Consider the following 20,197-nt stretch of genomic DNA (forward strand, 5'->3'; position numbering starts at 1 on the left):
TAGTAAAGGGACCAAATGCAAATAAAGGCCAAAAATTTTCCATGAAAATAGTTTGAGATGGGATTTTAAACAGTGACATAAAAATGCAAGACTCCAGTAAGAGCCTGCACAACAGTGCTGAGGATGTTGGGAGGAAGAGCAGGACTGATTTTCACGGAAGATCCTACGAGATGGAGGTAGGTCCCAATAACTTCTAGGCAATAAGGCTGTCAAAGCCTAGCCCCAGTGAAGGCTTCAGCTCCATGGCTGCCCCGCTGCAGGAGCGGGCCTGCCCACACAAGAAATCACTTACAAACGCAGGAAAAGAGACTGGCGACCCATTCCTAGCACAGGCAGAACTGCACCAGCAAGTAACCGCTTTCGAAACTCTGGTAAAACCAGATCCCAGGGGCAATGCGAGCACAGGAGAAGTACAGTTTTCTCACCGTAACTGCATCAGCACTTGAAAGTTTCTGTTGGCACAGATACCCGGGTCAGGGATCAACACATCTAAGCCAGCAAGAAGTCTGCAGAGCATTAGGAGCTGAGTTACTAAATCCCCACAGAAAACAACATCTAGTGGTAGTTTGCAGTACTAGTAGCTCTTCTGATGATGCCTCTAAAGCACAATTGGCTGCACAGCAGGAAAAAGTTCTTTATGATAAGAAAACCAGAAGCTAAATTTACAATTCAGCTAGATTTCTACTTGCACCTGGACCTGTAGGGCATTGAGAGCTAGAGCTGGCAACAGGCAGGCCCATAACTCTGGCCACGTTCAGCTTCATGCCCTGTAAGCGTGTGGGCAAAGGGAAAACTGAGACAAAACTATACTTAAATACTGTCTCCCAGCTGTATTTGGTGAATGCTATTCTGCAATGGCAGTTTGGAAACACTGTTTGGAACACAAAATGCTTTTTGGTTTAAGCAAAAGAGTTAGTCCAAATAGCAATTTAGCTTTAACAGTTATCTGAAGTCAGTCTACAGTCTTTTATTTTAAGCAACTTACGGAAAGCCTGGGAAAGAAAAAAGCCAAATGCTAGGGTAAAGAATGTCATTAGAGAAACATCAACAGGTTTGTGTTTTTGCCAATGTGAAAAAGGATACTCAAACACTTTTTAGTTAGTACAGTTACTCCATAATTAACCTTCATTTAAAACTCCCTCCAGCACGTACGAGTTGTTCTGCACCATCACTGATAGATTGCTCTCACGCTCTCTACTCTCAAGCCTGCAGGTCACTCAGTTTGATGGAAGAGAGAGTAGCCATGTTCTTCATGTGCTTTTAAAGCCATAGAGAACAACAGAACCTCACATCTCTGTCCAACCTCCTGACGCCGCATATGAACTTCTTCATTTTAGACAGTGGCCGTTTCTCTCAAAAGACCAGAATTCAAAATTCAAATGAATGGCTGAAAACTACGTTATTTTGCTTTCAAGCACAAACTGGTGTTCAAGTTGAGAGAGGTTTAGCCCTGGGGTAGCACAAGGGAAAACATACTAGGGATGAGGACAAAAATCTCCGAGGGAGGTTGGAGGCAAGTGGGATGCCAACCTTCTGCCTGTCATCCATATCACTGGTACTTGATGGAGTCTACCTGGTATCAAAGTGATTATCTCTTTAACAAAAGTCAGAAGGAGCTAGGGCAGTGAAACTGCTTATTGAAAATGAGAAAGCCTTAACACCTTGGGAACTGGGGACCTGTGCCCCAGCTCCCACTGCCACAGTGACCAGGAGCTCATTGTGCCTCATCATCAGTGCTTTCTGCCAGGGAACAACTGAACATCTTCACCACTACAGACCCTTCCCATATTCATGTAAAACAAAATCGGACCCCTTGAAAAATGCAATTAAGCAGCCACAGAGGTCTCAGCTAAGGAGAATCCCACCATCACAGCAGTCTATCACACGCCATCCACACAAAGCACCAACTCTTTCTGCCGCCGCGTTCATGCCTCCTCTGCAACTCAGTACTCTACAAGCAACCTGCTACAAACAAGACTCCCACAACAGTAAACCCCTTCCCTACAACAAGCAGCACGCCCAGGAGTCCTGCTCTGCCCCATTTTCTCTGCCTCTCCTCATGGCCAAGAGCTTTCTCTTCACCACTACCCACCCCGCACTCCTCCGCACAGGAGGTCTCCTCTCACCGGCTCCTCCACCGCTGATCTCCCTGGCTCCGATACGCGCAGCCCTGAACCTCCCAGCCAGCTCCCAAAGACTCAGGGGTGACGTGTAGAAGCAGCACCCGCAGAAGCAAATGGAGCACCGCGATATAAAAATATGTCAGCTTTTAAAATAAGCAATGATGTAAAATTAGAGGGGTACCGACAGGCTTCATAATTGCAAGCTGTTAATATATTCCAGAAAGGAGCTCATTTTAGGGGGATAAAAGCTGCACCCTCGTGGGCAATCCTCTGCCTAGCCTACACAGGGCTTTGCACAGAAGGGAACCATGGACAACAGCTGGATTATGTTTTTAGCTAAAGATAGCGATGAAAACAAAGAAGCTAGGCCATGGCAAGCTAACAGAAGAAAACAAAGCCAGGCACTTTTTAAAATGCAGTAACTCTTCTGGAGTCGGCAGCAGCATACAGACAGATTTTCAGGCCAGCACAGACACATTCGCTTGTCCACTTTCAAAGCAGAAGAAGCTGTACTCTTTAATTATGAAATACAATTTTCTGCTTAGTCCACACAGCTTTTATGGCCCCAATACACCTTTGTAGTCAGAGCCCTTGCCCAACTGACCTAACAGAGGATTTTTTCCCACCCTAACACACATAGCTTGAGTCTTCTGCACTAACATCAACCAAGACATATACTCCTCTTCCTCATTTCATCTAATCTCCAATTTCTGTTTTTGCCTACTGACTTATAGGGGACTACCCAATATCACTGACACCAAAACATGGTGCCACACGGCTATAGCATTCCTCTGAGGTTACCTGACATCTAATACACCCTGGTAGACACTGCCCAGCCTCTGACCTGTGAACACATGTGCACGCAGCTAACGACCAAGCCAGGTTACCAGAAATAGATGCAGAGGGTACATTTTGTGGGGCCAAGCCTGCTACAGAATTCCTCTCCTCGGCCAGCCTCCCTCACCAGAGGACCAGACCAAAAGTGCTGATAAATTCATGAAAAGGGCATCCCTAACACAACCAGCAAATCTCCCATTAGAAATTACAGTCAGCGAAGACCAATTATTTTAGAATATTTACAAAACTGGCTTCACGTTTAGCCAGGTGAACCCCTCTCATCCTGTGCTGCCAAGGTCTTGACACTCACTTCCTTTCAGCATCTCTCCGCTATTGCCAATAGACGGCACGAACAATCTCTGTTTGTAAAAATCACTGTAAGCTGGAGCGTGAAGGGAACACACAGCTGCTGCTCAGAACAAGGCATCGGCACATGACGTGCTGGCCCACGGCCTTTGCTCTAAAATGCGCTTGTTTGTTAACGTGAAACCAATGTCTCTCCCACTCATTAATCTTTAAAACAATAGTTTAATTGCTACCAGCAAACACGTACTTGCTTACTACCAAATAGATAATGATTAACTGTGTTCCAGTCACACTCTTCAGAAGGAAGCAAATTTCAGATGTTTCCATTCTGGCTCCCTCTCATTCATTTAACAACATCCCACGGTTAATTTGCTGTGCAAAGTACAACAGGGAACATGTTTTAGAACAGGAAACTTTCCTCCATCAGTCGCCCACCAGAGTTGCCGTCGCGCTGCCTGTCTTCAGGGATCACTCCGGTGACCGCACTGCAGCATCCTGCACAAGCTTCTGGCTTCTGGGATGAGGACAGCGGGATCACCACTCCTTGACCAGGGCACACCTGTCTTCCCCACCACTGCAGTGGGTTCAATAATTCAGTAGCCTACAAGGTGAGGGCAATTAGATGCATTCACAGTAACTAGCTGCTGAGTGCTACTATTTTGGTTCCAGTTTTCCTCAACCTGTCTCAATGCAGCTGGCAGCCGGTAACAAGAAGAGAAGCCCAGATGACAACATGAGAGCCCACAAAGCTCAACATCCTAACAACCACCTCGGTACCAGCATGGCTGCACCCCCAGCAAATCTGCAGATGATACTAAGTTAGAGGAGGTGGTTGAAAAGGCAAATGGCAGAACCTTAACCCAGATGGACCTTGTGAAACTCGACTGGGCCAAGAGAAACCTCACAAGGCTCAACAAGAAGTGCAGAGGCCTGCAGCTGGGGTGGAATAATCCCATCATCGGCACAGATGGGAAGATCAGCCCTGCCAAAAAGGGCCTGCACATTACAAGGGGTGTCAGGCTGAAAAAGCTGAAAAGGTGCACTCTTGCTGCGCGTAAGGCAAGCCGTGTCCTGGGCTACATTAAGAGGGCCATGACCGGCCAGTTATGGGGAGTGATCACTCCTCCCGACTCAGTGCTGGTGAGGTTACATACTGAATACTACATCCAGGCCCCCCAGTTCAAGAGAGGTGTCAAGACAGGGTCCAGAGGCCTACAATGACTCCTACTAGGAAGGAGTGCTGAGGATGTGGGCTTCTTTAGTCTAGCAAGGAGGAGACTAAAGAGTAATCTAATTAGCTGCCAGTTGAAACTTGAAGGGGAGCTGCAGAGATGACAGAGGCAAACGAATGCTTCTCAGCAGCACTGGATGATATAACATGGAGCAACAGCCACAGAACGGCAGCTTGCAAGTTGAAGTTGCACATTAAAAAAAAAAAAGAAAAAAAAAAAAAAAATCTTTCTTACCAGGAGGGCAGTGCAGCCCACAGACAGGTTACCCAGAGAGGTTATAAATCTCCACCTCTGGAGGTTTTCAAGATTTGGCAAAGCCATGGTTGATGCAATCTAGCAACGGTGACAGTTCTGCTTTGAGAAGGTTGGATCAGATGACCTCCAGAGGTCCTGTACAACCAGCACTTCTATCAAATACCACCATTTTTTCTTAGTTTCTCAAAAAACAAAGAACATAGCTGCAGAATATTTGCAGTGATGCTGAATGTTCTCCTAGATTCTCAGACCCACACATTTATTTTCTTGAATAATCAGAATAGTGATGCAGTTGGGGGGGGTGGAGGTTTTGTTTGCCTTTTTTTTTTTTCCCCCCCCAAGGACCCTGACCTTCCTTTGCCCTCTCCCTACAGACTAAAAACTCTAAGCCAAACCAGAACTGAGAGATAGTAAAAAAACCAGAACTGTCTTCCTGCTACAGGCCACGTACTGCTTATAGACTACTTATAAAATCCAAAGCCTTGGGAGTGACCTCGTTTTGGCAGATCTACGAGGCTTTTTGTGAGCTATATATTAATCTGTGATGGTTGTTTGCATTACTGACAGAAAACAGTCTCTCAAGAGCCTGAAACACCCTCGTATTCTTTAAGCTGTTTATTGAAAAGCTGTAAAATTGTACACAGGTTATAATTTGCTTTTTCGAAAGCAGATTTGAAGATTTTTATTTGGATGGAGAAGGCGAATGGGAGGGCAAGGTGAAAATAAGCCTTGCTAGAGCTTGTTGGAGCACAAACCATTTCCTCCCTGCTGCATAACTAATGAAACGCCTGTGGAATACAATGACCAGATGTCCCTTAGTCTCTGCTTTTGATTAAGTATCTTGTTCTTGTGCTGGGCTTTTTGCTCCAATCCATGCATCCACCCCTTCTCTTCCAATAGCTTGTTACAGAACTGACCTGACTCCTGGCTCAATTTTATATCTGGTAAACCTGTAGTCTATAAAAAGGCCCAGGAAATCAGAGTAGACCAACAAAGCACGTTCTGAGAGACATTTAGCCCTGTGCTAAAGTTAGGCAATATGTGTAACTCCCTTAAGACCGGATCACAAGCCATGTTCCAAGAGACAAAAAGTTCAGGGTACAACCAGCAGCTCATTTCATTAGCTACTTCTGTTACCAGCATACAGACAGTTGGTCTCCTCAAAGACACGATCCCACCTTCCTTCTTTAGGAGCTATAGAAGGAAATGAGAAAGAAAATATCTAAATATGTAATTTATTTAAATGCTGTTAAAACCAATCCTGGACCAGACTGAACAATCAACTGCCAGCACTTCTCCGTTCTCTTGTGGCTCCCACTTAGGCTGTACACTAGAATCTTGAGAAACAAGGGTAAGAATACAAGCTCTGAGTCAATCGTCACCACTGTGCACTCAATCATTTAAAATCTACTGGACTCCTCATTTTTAATTGATCTAGCTCTTTGCCTTACAGGAGTAGGGAGGCGATGCTCATTTGGGCACAAAGATTGTATGGGACATACTACACCAAGCCTTTGGCCCTTCCTCTTTTTCATGAGCTTGTTGCGAGATGCTGGTCTGCTTGGAGTTACTCACACTAATTAACGAGTCTATGGCACCAGAATATGAAAAATTGTTCATCCTAATACTATCCAGACACTGCCTTCTTGGGCACTCACTGCCATCTGCTTTTTAGTTGTGCACTTGTTTGTGGCCAAAATTATAAAGCTGCTGCCTTCTGGAAGATGGGATCGTAGAATATGCCCAGGTTTTTCTCTCCAAGGTAAAATATCTTATTAAGAGAGGAAAAAATACAAAGATAACTTGCATTCTTAGGGCTTAGGCAGTGACTCAGCAACTCCAGGGTTTACAGCTGGTTTCTAGGTTTACAGAGGCTCCACATGCTCATCTGCACCTGGCAGCAGCCTGCTTCGCTGAAATCAAATATAGAAGCAAGGAACAAACCCCCCAAATACACGCTGCAAGATTTACACAGACTGCCTTAATGGATTTTGCTAATTATCCAAGATAATAAATGTTCAGCACATACAGATGCAACAGATATGTTCAAGAGAAACACCAGATCTTTGTCTCACCCAATTGCCACTAAAGCAGCAAATGTTTGTTCGTAGAAGTTTCCAGAAGATTGGGAAGGGATTGGCAGCCTTGTTCTAAAAGCACATCTTGTGCATGCACACATACCAATGTAGGCAAAGACAAGGCATGTGGGTAGGAGTTTCACCTGGGAGATGGGCTGTTCTGAACATGTTCTCCCAGTCCCCAGAAAGCCTCACACCCACCAGCAAGTGCCCATCCTCAGTAGCAGGGACATGCTACTTTTGAGACAGTCATTTTCCTTAAGGACCTATTGAAGATACTTAATCTTTTGACTCTTCAAAGTTTTTCCTAGTGGAATTATACAACTCCATAGCATGTGTGAATAACAGGCTGGCCTTGCTTAAAGGAAAAAGCTGGGGGTGCTGTCCTGAACAAATGAAGGGCTAAGTCCATTCTTTTAATGCAAAAGCCCAGGTAGCAGCAGGAACAGACAAAATTTAAATTCTACTTCACAGCAATAAAATTCTCCTTCAAGAAAAAAAAACATTAGCACTCTTTACCAAGTGGAAAAAAAACGAACCAAACATCAGAAGCAGACACAGCAAAAAGAGATGGACATTTCTTCTACATCCTGGCAGTGAAATTTATATTCTAGCAGTAGAACTGCAAGTTTGCTGCAATTAGGAGAGATTTTTCTTGCAGAAACTGAGTCAATATAGAGCTGTTCCCACACACGCTACAGAGGAATTAGACTTCACATAATCTTTTCCAGCGAGAACAGACAAGAGCTCATAAATTCATACTCTTTTACTAGAAGTCCTAATGAAACACACCTAGAAGGCAGTAACCAACATCCGTATCAGATTTGTTTTGGGAGCAGCCCCTAGCATGAGCGTTTATAATTTCATAATAAACTCCTACCTCTTTAGACCACTGCACACAATAAAGACTGGGGTGACCGAACAACTTCCCCAAAGTTGCAAGACTGCCTTCAGCAGCCATCCCTGAGCAATTACCACACAGAACAGGTACACAGGATATCACCCTGACCTCAAGTCACCTGGGCACAAATGCCAGCTACTATTTTTGACAGATGATCCTGTCTGTGGCTTACAATCTCTTGAAATAGCCTTTACTAGTGGCCAGAAAAGATTGGGAGGGGACACGGTAAGAGAGAACATAGCAAGGCAAGCTTTCCTTTCAATTTTCTGTTTTTCAAATGCTGTATATTTGCCTTTTGGCAATAGCTATGGAAAGTGCTACAGCTATGGAAAGGAACCCACAATACACATATATTGGGGTCTTCCAAATTGAAGAGGATGCAAAATGATGTTAATCAAATCCTCAGACAACAGCCGAGGAAAAAGGAATTAATCTCTACTTTCACATCCCAGCACCCTTTTAGAACTGCTTACACCTTCCTGCCAGTTCCAGCGTCTACCATTGCACCTGTGGCTAAGCATAACAGCCTGATCACCTGTGTCACTTCTTTCTGCCTAAGTCAGCTGACATCTAACAAAAAAAAAAAACCCAAACTTTCCTGCCCTAGCCCTCTCCTTGTTACTCCAAAGAATGGAGGGCATTTCTACACCAACATACCCCAGTATTTCAATGTTTCAGACCTACTTGCCCAACACTTTCGTATTTCACAACAGAAAAAAAAAAAAAAAAAAACATTCTTGAAGGGTAGGGAAAACAATTAGGTCATTGCATTGTCGACAATTACTGGAGAGGAGGTGGCTTTGTATTGCTGCCATCCAGAATAGCTAAGAAATGATGGATGCTTTGTGGGGTGGGAGAAAGAAACACACACACAAAAAAAAAGAGAGTAATCTTTTTAATCTCTTCTAGATAAATTCTTCAAAACACTTAGTTAAAAACAGTATTTTCTTCTGCTTCTGGAAAGAAAAGCAGAAGAGGGAAGAACCTCTAGTTTACAGTGGACAGCTAACAAATCTCAATAATAGAGCCCTCCAAGGCACATCTTCTATTAATGATGAGAAGACCAATTACAGTTTTTGCATCAATAGCTTACACAAACTAATCATCCATCAACAGAATAGTGCTCACATAAAATGAAAATGTAGGATGTATAAATACCAACCCAAAATAACTAGACCTGTTCACTGAGGCACAGAAAGCACAGCTAGACACAGGAGGTCTAACTTTCAGCGGGTACACATATATACACAGAAGTATCAATACAGGTATTTCAACAACCAAGTAGCTAAAAATTAGTTCCTACTATCCAAAGGTCCCAAGAACATAGTATTTGCAGATGGTTTTGCTACAGATGCCACCTCACCTGCAGGAAATATAAGTAACAGAGCACTAAATATGAATCAGGTAAGGATTTTCTTCAGTTCATCCGTGAAGTAGCAGCCATTAGTGTTCCCAAACACAGGGCAGATTTTCAGCTGCTCAGGATTAAGAGGGTAGAAACCTGCCAGTCACACTGACCTACTATCCTGCATTAGCAGGGTTGATGGGAAGACAAATGCATTCAGGAACTTTCCTCCACAGATCTGATCTTTGGCTTAACTTTCCAAATCCAACCAGGCACATCTGTTATCTTCTCAAAAGCTTAAGGACAGCTAGTTTCAGACACTCGAATATCATACTGCTCAACCAGATGACAGAGCCAGAACACGAATGTAAGTTATTTACTTAAACTTTAAGGCTTCAAATAACAGTCCTAATAAATCAGCTAGCCAAAACCCAACTGGTTGACCCAGGTAAGTCTCCCTGAGCCTCCTGCTTCCTGGGCATCATCACAACCTTGGCCTGAAGAAAAATGCAACAGAACCATAATGCAAGACTTAAAATACAGTTTTCAGGTTTTAAGCATTCAAGTGGAGCAAACTGAACACACAAAGCACAAGCTCCATGTGGCAGCAATGAAACACTGAGCCACGCGTACCTGAACGCAGGGTAGCAACTCCTACACGCTGCTCCCAGGATTTCAATCTCAACTGTGTAAGCATGACACAAGAGGCACTCCATCAAATTTTAAGTGTGGTGAAACATTTTCTTTACTTAACCCAAAGTGCATCCTACTTTAGAATTAAAGTTACAAAACTCAGTGGATTCCCTGGTGTAAGTCCAGGCAGTGACTCCTCACCCTCAATAATAAAATTACTGATGTTAGATTCCCTTGCTTGGCTTATTTCCTCCTCAGATAGACGCCTGCCTCCACAGTCAGCCACTTACCATGTGAAAAGGGAGATGAATATATACTGAGAACGCCCCTTGGGATCACAGCAACAGGAACTCCACATTTCACAAGAGGATTGATGTCACATCGACATGGTTTCCCCAAAATTTAATGATGTATTTCATAACAAAAAAATGAAAGAGTTGGTGGGAAGAAGGGGTTCAGCTCTAGAGCAGGTCCACAGGGAGCAGAAAGGGAAAAAGGACGCACAGAACTTCTTAGGCCATCAGGTACAACCCACAGCCTCCATGCTTCACCCTTTCAGGCACTGCTTCTTGCACAGCTCACCTACATTTCATCTCCTTACCATTTACTTACAGCACTGGGCTCCCTGATTGCCCACAGGCAACTTCTATGTCTCCTTTCCCTTTGGGGCACTCCAGCCATCTCTTCCCAGGCAAGGCTTGTGCTACCTGCCTCCCTGCCTCCCTCCCTCCCTCTCTCCTGTGCCTGGCCTGCCCCAGGGCTAACCAAGGCCATCACATCAGCCCCCACCCCACAGACAAGTTTCAACCACCAACAGGTAAATCCCAGTTCAGGAAGGGAGCTGCTCCCTTGCCTCTGAGTGGCTTCTCCACCCCACCAGCTTAAGTAATCCAACAACAAACCACAGCCATTTCTGCATGTCTGATTAAACACCCAGGGAGCAAGCTGCTTCTCATATCATTCACCCCACCTTCCAAACCCAGAAATCATTACCTCCCCTGTCCTCACACTACTGCGAGGCTGCCCAAGAGCCACCAGGGCAGCTGCAATACAGCATCTTCAATTAAAAAGACAAACTATCAGCATAGGCAGACCACAAATATCATAACCTATATTGCCAGCCTAGACTGACTATTGCAAACGGCCGGAGGAGCAACATCCATACAAAATCCCTTCTGCTGGCTCCAGAGCCACAAACAAGGGTGGAAATCCTCTTAGAAGCCTACAGCAGTTACTGACCCCATGTTGACAGGAGTTGTTCTCATTTGATAAAAGGGGCACTGCTGCACACATCACTTTCTACTGCTTTCTCCATGTGCGAGATGAACAAACTGTAAGAGAGAGACCAGAATTAACAGTCCATTAGCAGCAGTGCCGCACAGACGATCATTACTTATCAATGATAACACAGCACTGAACTACAGGCACAGAAAAAAGTCAAGTGCTCTGGGTGTTTCTGTTTTTTCCTTAAAGAGTTGGAAGGATTTGTAGAAGGTTTGTCAAAGTCAATTTTCAAGTTTCTGTATGTATCCCTGCTTTGAAAAAATGTGAATCCATCAGATAGTTTTTTGGTTTTTAAACAGTTAACCAGAAACACTCCTTCAGCCAGGAAAGGTCAGTTGGTTGTTCCACTGTAACCGTGCCAATAATTTTGCTTTTTACTAGCTCCGTGGCAAGTTGCCAAGCAGGAATGCAAGTCTGTCACAGTTCTGCTGACATTTAATTTTTGCTTCTCAAGTTCCCTCTCCCTCCACCTTTTTTGCCAAGATAAGCTTATCAGATAATACAAACCATTCTTAACTCCTTGGTGTCTTAAATAGGAGCATCAGAACTTCAGCTCATGAAAGTAGGATGAAGAAGGAGATTCCTTATGACATGGCTACCTCCAATATACCGATGGATAAGAAATCTAGTGCCTAGGAACCAGAGGGGAAGACCTGGATATCCACAACTGTTGGATCTGATCCCAGGAAGTCACCCGCACTCAATGCTGCCCTCCTGTCCACAGCAGAACCAGGCAGTGTTATGATCTAATTAGCTCTCACGCACTGAGCGAATTTGGATGGGAAACCTGGGTCCTGCAGGAAGCAACACTGGCAAGACAACACTTTCCAGCTCCTAATTAATTTTAAGGGTGATTGGCAGTTTTGAACCTCTGAGTTGTGTGAATTTAAGAAGCTTTTGTCTCCTGAGCTAAGAAAGTTACCACCTGTAACTTTCCACACTTGCCAAGCTACTTTCAGACATCTGAAGCTGAACATCTAGAAACTGAGATGCAATGGCCACTCTGGAAAGTTTCATTCATTTATAGGCGCTGCAATTTTGACTTCTACAAAGAGTGCTATCAGTCTCATCTGCTAAGGAAGAGTCTTCCATCTATGCAAGTGTGCTCTTATCTGCTTACACCCCTCCCACGTTCACCATCAAGTGGCTCAGTTCCTCCTCAGTTCCTGTTCTGCAAGATTACAGCTGCTACCTTTCATTCTGATTCACTTTGGATATAAGATTCATTGAACCGCTTGATGTAGGATTCACTCGACAACTTTCAAATGGTGAAACAATCCAAGATGTCTGAACTCCCCCTGCATTTAAGGAAGAGGCACGTATCTCAGAAGGCTTTTCACATGCACCTACCTCTCACCAGTGACTACAGTCAGTGATAAAGGGTCCCAATGATTATCTTAGATAAGACTCTAAACCTTGCAGTACATAAAAGCTTATCAAGGTGAATCCTATATACCCACCTTGGTCTACAGGTGTCCACTATTAACTTCCTCACCCCACTGGTCAAATCCAACCAAAATTTACATTTGAGAGAGAAAATTATTTTCCAGTGGCAACTGGGTTCTCCTAAGTTTTGTGAAGGCAGGCAGAATGGAGATCCAGGGTCTGAATATCTGAAAGCTCATCCCTAATAATTCTTTAGCCTGTTAGATGGTTTCTTCAAACAGACGTGGCAATCCAGGATAAAGTATTACACGAGAGAAAGATTATTAGCGAGGTGAGAGGAAGGAGCTCTACTACATAGAAAGCTGAAGTGAACAGGACACATTAGCTGTCCCTGCTGAACACACTCTGCTTGCCCATCAGCTGCATTTCCTCTCAGGTATGCCTAGACTTCAGCAGAGAAGAACTGTTGTACATACCCATTTCAGTGTGCTTTTTCAAGTCTTTTGAGATAAAAGGCTGCTGCTTAAGCAAGTATGCCAACAACTTGAAAAGATGAATTAGTTGTAAAACTGAACCAGGGAAGAGTGACCCAAGAGGAAGCTGAACATGCAAACCCTTCCACATACCGCTCTCTTAATGCTTGCTACAAATGGGTCCCCTAGTGAGAGATACATATAGATATGACCTAGCATAGATCTCTTGTGTTTTCACCTGAAGCAAGTTTTCTGACACTCTTTTGTAAAAGCGAAATGGGGTGGGGGGGCTGAGAGGAATATCACAAAGCAAAACCATGTCGCTCCGAAATGAGCTCAGCTGAGCAAAGCATCCGCACATACTCCCAATCTGAGCCAGAACTGGTGACTGAAACGCAACTGTTCGCTCTGCAAAAAACCCACTCAGTAATAGGAGCTAAAGCTTAATCAGAAGCAACACTCCCAGGGTTTTATTCACGTTAAGGTCACTACAAATGCATGGACTGTTTCATTTGCAGGGTGGGTGAGAACACATTTTTATTAGATTTTTTTTTTTTCCAGCAGAAGCAAAGCGGAAAGGCAAGTCCTCCTGTTCAGTTTGTCCCTGGGTTCACAAGTGATGATGTAGAGGTAACGGTGTTTTAATGGCACCTCTCACCCAATGACACCAAAGCGCTTTTACTTCCCTTAATGAACTCGGCTTCACAGCAGCTTGACAGCTCCATTTTATATGGGAACTGAGAGAGATGAAGTAATTTATCCACGCCATGCTGCAGCACGAAATCGGCTCCTACCAGCCTAGTGGTTTATGCAATAACCCCTACTTGCTTTTGCACAGCATCCTGTCCCAGAGCACGCTGTCAGTAGGGAGGTAACACACTTCTCAAGCTCTATCACCTGCTCAGACGCTATTGTGTAGGTGCTTTCCAGCCCCAGTCCTGCAAAATGCTAAGTCAGCAGTGGCTTAACACACACACTCCTTACCTCAGAGGCTCAAGACCTACACTGTTGTTTACATTATTAATGTTTCCTGGCAACTTCACCCTTCTTCCTCATTACCTTTGGGCAACAAAATTCTAATTCTCTGACTAGTTAACCAAGGCAGTAGATTATTAGGGGGAAAAAAAAAAAAAAAAAAATCATACAATGCAAACATGGGAAGACTGATCTTCCCAACACTTAGAACCCGGATCACCTTCTGGATTATAGGAATTTAGTATTGCAGCTACATGTCAAGGTTCTTCCACTGAACGTGCGCACTATGGCTTAAGGTAAAGAACAACATGAAAAGAGAGCATGCTAAATGCAAAAAAGTTCTTGCAGCAGAAATACATTAACATTTGATTAAACATCCAATTTGGATCAAAATGCTTCAAAACACTAAGATGCCCCTGCAATCAACATGAAAAGCCCACTGGTATGCCAAAGGACGAATCACAACAAAGTTGACTTGGCAGAAGCTGCATGAAATCTGCAGGGGCAAGAATATTAACCAGCTCTCACTTCAGCCTCAGCAAAAAGCTAGATATTAGTGCTTTGGTGCCAACAGACAGCATCCCGATTCCCTGTGCCACCCCTTCAGAAGGCAAAGCACTCAAATCCTAATGCTAAGGGACCATTGCTCTATTACAGCAAAATTTCACCCTGAGATAAGCCAAGTTGAAATTCTCTTGGCATATGTTACACAAACAAGATGCTACAGGACTCTTACACGGGAGAATTAACTTGTTTTGAATTCACCATCTTCTGCCAACACAGGATTGCACAACATGGGGATAAGGGTGAGGAGACAAAAGGGCTGAAGGTCCGAAAGTTTCTCCAGGGAAGTACTTGACTCAGGGATCTGTTTTTTGCTGACCCCATGCCAGTGCCCCCATACCATTTTAAATTGGTTTTACCTTAACAGATGAAACAAGTATTTCCAGAAGAAAATCATAATTGTGCCCAAGTGAAAACAAGTTCCTCAGTATGACTAAACACAGCTTGCAGCAGCCAACTTACCCCACAACTGACATCTTAAATGCAAGTAACTCTGGACAACTGCATTTCTGCCAAACTAGATGTCATTAATTATGCAGTTCTCTGTTCCCAGAAGACTTCAATTTATAGGCCATATCTTTACTTCCCTTTACTGAAAACAACAAACAAGAATTTACACTTCCCTTTCTCTTACAAGCACAGTCATGCATTTTTCCCTTATTGTTTGATTAAAGCTGTTTCAACCACTGAGAACCTTGTGCCTATGGTTTCAGAGGCAGCCTAATGGCTCTAAAATAACTGTGAAGACAGAAGGTGGAAGACAGTCTTCCTAGGCTAGGTGTTTTTATAAATTTGAATGAAAAAAATATCAACCTATTCCCATGATTTCTCTGCAATTTTACAAATCAAAGTATAAAAGAAAGATGCAGGCTGGCACCTAAACACATTAATATTCTGGTACATTCCTCCGGTTTCATATCTCCTTACCACCCACCCCTTCCCCCTGCTTTAATATAGCAAATTTACTGCCAGTTAAATGGAACTTTTCTAGACTAAATTAAGACTAGGAAAACTCTTTAGGCAGATGCTCTGCTGATGACCAGTACCAGTTTTTCCAGTCTCCTGGTTTCCAGATAAATTTGCTGTCCTTCAACGCTAATATTCCTCTTGGCAGTCACATTTCCTATGTCAAGTTTTTATTAGGCAAAGAGCCAAAGAGGAACCAGAAGCCATCTCCCAGTTTTGTCTGCTGAGCAGATACAAAGATGGAGTTCTGTTCCATGACCAGCTCCATAACACAAAATGGAAAAAAGTGAACAGTTAGAAGGGAAATCCCTGCTTTAAAAAAAAAAAAAAAAAAAAAAGGAATTAAAAGAAAATTGACTGTGTAGCAAATTAGCAGATCTGGAATAAACAGCATTTAAACCTAGCTAACAGCAGAATGGATTGGAAGAAAAATACGGTTCTCTCTAACAAGCCCAATACTGGAATAGTGATTCCACAAACCTTAAGTGGTTAGGGAGTTTTTAGTGCTCTTGCAAAGCACTTTTGAACCAGTACGACTGAATGGATTTCAGGGGCAGGAAAGATGCAGGAGTGAAAAAAAAAATCCATTTTAAGGACATAATCTGCTGCCAGCTTCAGGACAGAGGACAAAGTTCACTGCTCTCAGTGCCTGATGTTACAAACATCAAAGACATCTGTGGGTTTTTTGTACTGCAGAGTATGCATTTCTACCATTGACTTTTCCAAGTATAACTTTAAGATCTATGCATTCTGTGTCTTATGTAGCTATTTATAGTAATAGAAGGATAAGTTAATACTCAAGGAGGGGTTTGGGAGATTATTTTTTTTTTAATTGCACATACTAATTACCACAATGCAAGCAATTCCTTGACCTTATTTTGTTGCTAACTTCCTCTCTTTCTCTAATTCACTACCGGTTTATCTCTAGCACGTACCATAGGCCCCATAAGCAGGAATTGCTTCCAGAACAGTTACAGATGAGTAGTAGATACCGTGCTTACTGTGCTTTGAAGCAGAGTTTACCTATTTGCCGTGCTTCTTCTAGGCTGAAGGATTAAACCTAATAACCCCCACACATTATCCCCACTGCCTGAGACAACGGCTCCAAAACAATGCTGTGCAATTTAAAGGATCAACACGGTCACATATTATCTTATGTGTCACATCTCATCAACCTGATTCCTGCTTCAGGGGCTTTCAAAGTGATGAAGTTACGTTCATGCCTCCCCTTCCTGTACCTTGTTCTGAGGATGTATTCTCTTCTTGCCCCTTCGTAAGGGGAGTTTACTTTCTGCCTTCTGGCACACACCTACACTACTTTTCTCATCCCCTACCTATTTTTACAAACAAAATCCTTCTGTAATTTTCATGTATTTCACATATGCTACCCCACCTCTCACTCTCTCCTTGAACACAATCACATCCTGGCTCCCCAGCCACAGACACCACCACACGCATCCTTCCAGCCAAGCACAGAAGCAGCAGCTCTAGGCAACTCTTCCTCTACGTGTGCCTCTCCCTGCCTCAAGAGAAAACAGAAGTAGCACCCAGGAACAGCCTCCCCCTTGGGGAAAACCCAAAAAGCCTCAGACCAAAAAGCAAACCCCATTACAGACACCAAGGAGAAGCATGGCCTAAGCCACCACACACTCAACTCTCAGCTGCTTTTTCCCCTAAAGTCAGAAGCTGCCTGACATCTCACAAGCCTTCTTGCTTTCCCTGCAGCCAGTAGATCACACCCTTACTTCCACGCCTCATCTACACAGGCCTATCAATAATCAGTTAGCAGTTGGGGCAAGGGAGGTAAGGTCCTGATGACAGTACAGAAAGAAGAGCTCAGATTCTCCCAAACCAGCACACTTCAGAGCTACATTCCTGCCTCAGCACCAAACCCTGCAGGTTTCCTCAAGTCTATCCCGCTCCAGTCTCTTTCCCGGTAGCTTCCAGTTGCAGCTATTTAGCTGCTGAGCATTTCGCTTTAAGAAGAAAAAGCAGATAGACAAAGTCTACAATGTATTTTCAAATAATTACAACTACTGATAGAAAAGAGCAGGGCTCTGAAAGGCCATTCTTTTCAGGATAATGAGAGAACAGAACTAGTCTTGTGCTATTGATAGTTTGTGTCCGCTGTAGCTGTTCCTGGACTGAAGAACATGTGCAGCTGTGCCTGTGAAGAAACACATTTCTGCCATCAATTTATATGGCTGACATGCAACTTAAGACATCGACCAGTGTTAGCCAAGTGCATACGCTTAAGATGTTATTAATAGCAGGAAAGCAACGCAACCAGTATGTGCTCTCCAACTACCAGCACAAGCTTATAAGGCAGAAAGCTCTCACCTGTCTGGCCACCCTCCGAGCCTCCCAGTAAGGTTTAGAGTCTTCTACAGCTTTTCCGATCTTCTTTACCAGTTCATCCAGTTTTACCGTTGCTTCGACCAGCACAGAGCGGAACTTCTGGCGTGCATCCTTCAAAATGGTGCAGAAAGGAAAGGAAGGATAAAGAGAGATTAGAGCTTTAAAATTTATTTTTACCTGTTTGTTCCTACCTTCGGATTGCTCTTTAGATTCACACATGAGCCGATACATTCAAAACAGTTACTGTCATTTGGACTAAGCCAGAATTCTTCGGTAGAGTTAATAACAGGAACCCAAAACCGCATCTGAAAGCTAGTATCCTGGACACCGAATCTTTGTCTTTCAAAGACAGCTTTTATACCAAGTCTGCAATAGCCTGTGCTATTGTCACTTCTGGCAGGGTTTCTCAGAGAGGAATAGCTTGTAAATTACTTGCTCAGTGAGGAGGCAAACAGCAATGTAACAAGTTCTGAAAGGGAGTTCAATGGCAAAGACATCTCATCTAGACAAGGCTAGAACAGGGCTAAGCAGGCAGGCCAAACCCCCACAGGAGGCTGGCAAATCAGCAGGAATCCGTATTTCCTAAACCTTACTGCGTCCCATCCCTAGTACTGTTTCCCCCAGAGAGACCATTTCACAATGCAAACAAGGATGGACAGGATCTGCTTTCTATAGAAGAACTGGACACTTCCCAGATGGTATATTTTCCAGTCACCACCTTTTTCTTTTTATATACACATCCTACTTACTTCAATAGCAGCAAAAAGCTGCCAGGTCCCCATGGCAAGACTTCCTGCCATAGAAGTCCATCTTTTCTGCTATGGTTTGTATCAATGGGTAAGGACACCTACTTTCCATTTCTTTGTTATTATTTACTACATTTAAGAAAAGCAAATGCCAGCTACTTCTAAACTGGATGAGTTGCCCTCTTTACAAGATTAGCTGAAGCCAATTAAAATATTTTCTCCACTCCACTGAAATTACCTCACCTTTAAGAAAAGTGATTCTGATTTTTATCTCAGCATCCAACACAGACTCTAAATCTATGGAATTTTTGCTGAGAGATGCAAATTCAGGCTGGGACCTGGCGCAGGATTTAAGGAGACTAAGAGGAAGGGCCATGTGAGCTCTTGACAAGCCTTGTAATTCTAATTAGAGAGCAGGATTTACACAGACTGCTGGAATGACATGCTGATTATCAGGAAGCAGCTGGCTTGAAGAAGTGCTCTAGTTCAGAAGGTTTTTGTCATTATTGCTGAGGATTTCCAGAATACACAACTGTTTATTCACTGGAAGAATTAAAATACATTGGAACCTACCACTATGCTCCCAGAAGTGGAAAAAAACCTGCAGTACATTATTTTTTACAGAAAAAAAGAAACATAATTCAGAAAACGCTTCTTTGCTTCCTTTTTAGTGCTGGTTCCTTAACCAGCATCAGTAATATTTTAGCCCAATACAAATAGCTTTAGATCCCTAAGGTATTCCAATTTATTTCTAAGGAAGTATTCAAATGGGTAACAAGGTCAAAAACGGAGAATTAAATGCACATTAACTTATTATTTTATTAACTCAAATCCAGTCAATAATCTCATTTCTTAGGGAACGCATGAAATGCATCATTCAAACAATATGTATCGAGTCAATGATTTTCTCAGTGAGAAGAGTTTGAATATTTCCAGTTAAAGTTCTGCATAATATATGGTTCACTGCTCAAATCAAGTTTCACAAGACTGCAAGCACAATGACTATATTGCAAGAAAAATATTAAGTACTGACGTATATTTTACAAAAAAAAAAAAATATATATTTTCCTACAAGTGCAGGAACAAAATTAAAAACTCATTTCTAAATGAGTGAGCCTGAAGGTTTGTTTTTCAATTTCTTTGTGAAAGCTGCATAGTAGAATACTAGTTATGGAAAGCAAACAGTTAAAGACAAACATAAATGTATATGCATTAAGTAAAAAAAGCCCTATGCAGTAATTCATCAAAAGATTCAGTTCCCATGTTTGTGAGATAAGCACTTGGAACAACGAAGCCATAACTACTAGGTCTGTGCTTAAAGACCTACTCCAAATTTATTCATATAATAATTACGTACAGTCTTATCAAATAGGAAAAAGAGGACTAGTCTGCACCTGGAGTTTCAGAAAAGGAAAAACAAACCAAAACCCACCAAGGACAGAGCAGTCAAACGAACAACAACTTCTGTACCCATTAATCTCCTGCCAACTCAGATGAAGCACATAAAAATTACTAAACTGTAACTAGTCCTGTAGCTGGCACCTGGGGCACAGGTCTTGCAAATGGCTAAGCACGTTTATCCGTGAGTACAGCCTCACTTCACACAGTAGCCAGTTACTAAGAATAGGAAGCTTCAGCTGAAGAATATACTGACATGAACTTCTAGTTTATCACTTTCACCAGAAGATGACTGTTTCCTATTTTGAGGCTTTAGTTGGGTCTGACCATCCTCATT

General features: G+C 43.0%; 1 protein-coding gene across 1 annotated transcript in view; it reads right to left on the reverse strand.

Annotated features, from left to right (window-relative positions):
• SH3BP5 (SH3 domain binding protein 5) overlaps nt 1-20,197 on the reverse strand; it is a 52,234-nt gene that overhangs the window by 21,850 nt on the left and 10,187 nt on the right. The window contains exon 3 of the mRNA XM_074151010.1: nt 17,699-17,827. Coding sequence (XP_074007111.1) covers nt 17,699-17,827 — 129 coding nt within the window. The remainder of the gene's footprint in view (nt 1-17,698; nt 17,828-20,197) is intronic.

This window comes from Numenius arquata, chromosome 7 (assembly GCF_964106895.1).
Source record: "Numenius arquata chromosome 7, bNumArq3.hap1.1, whole genome shotgun sequence".
Classification (NCBI taxonomy): Eukaryota; Metazoa; Chordata; class Aves; order Charadriiformes; family Scolopacidae; genus Numenius; species Numenius arquata.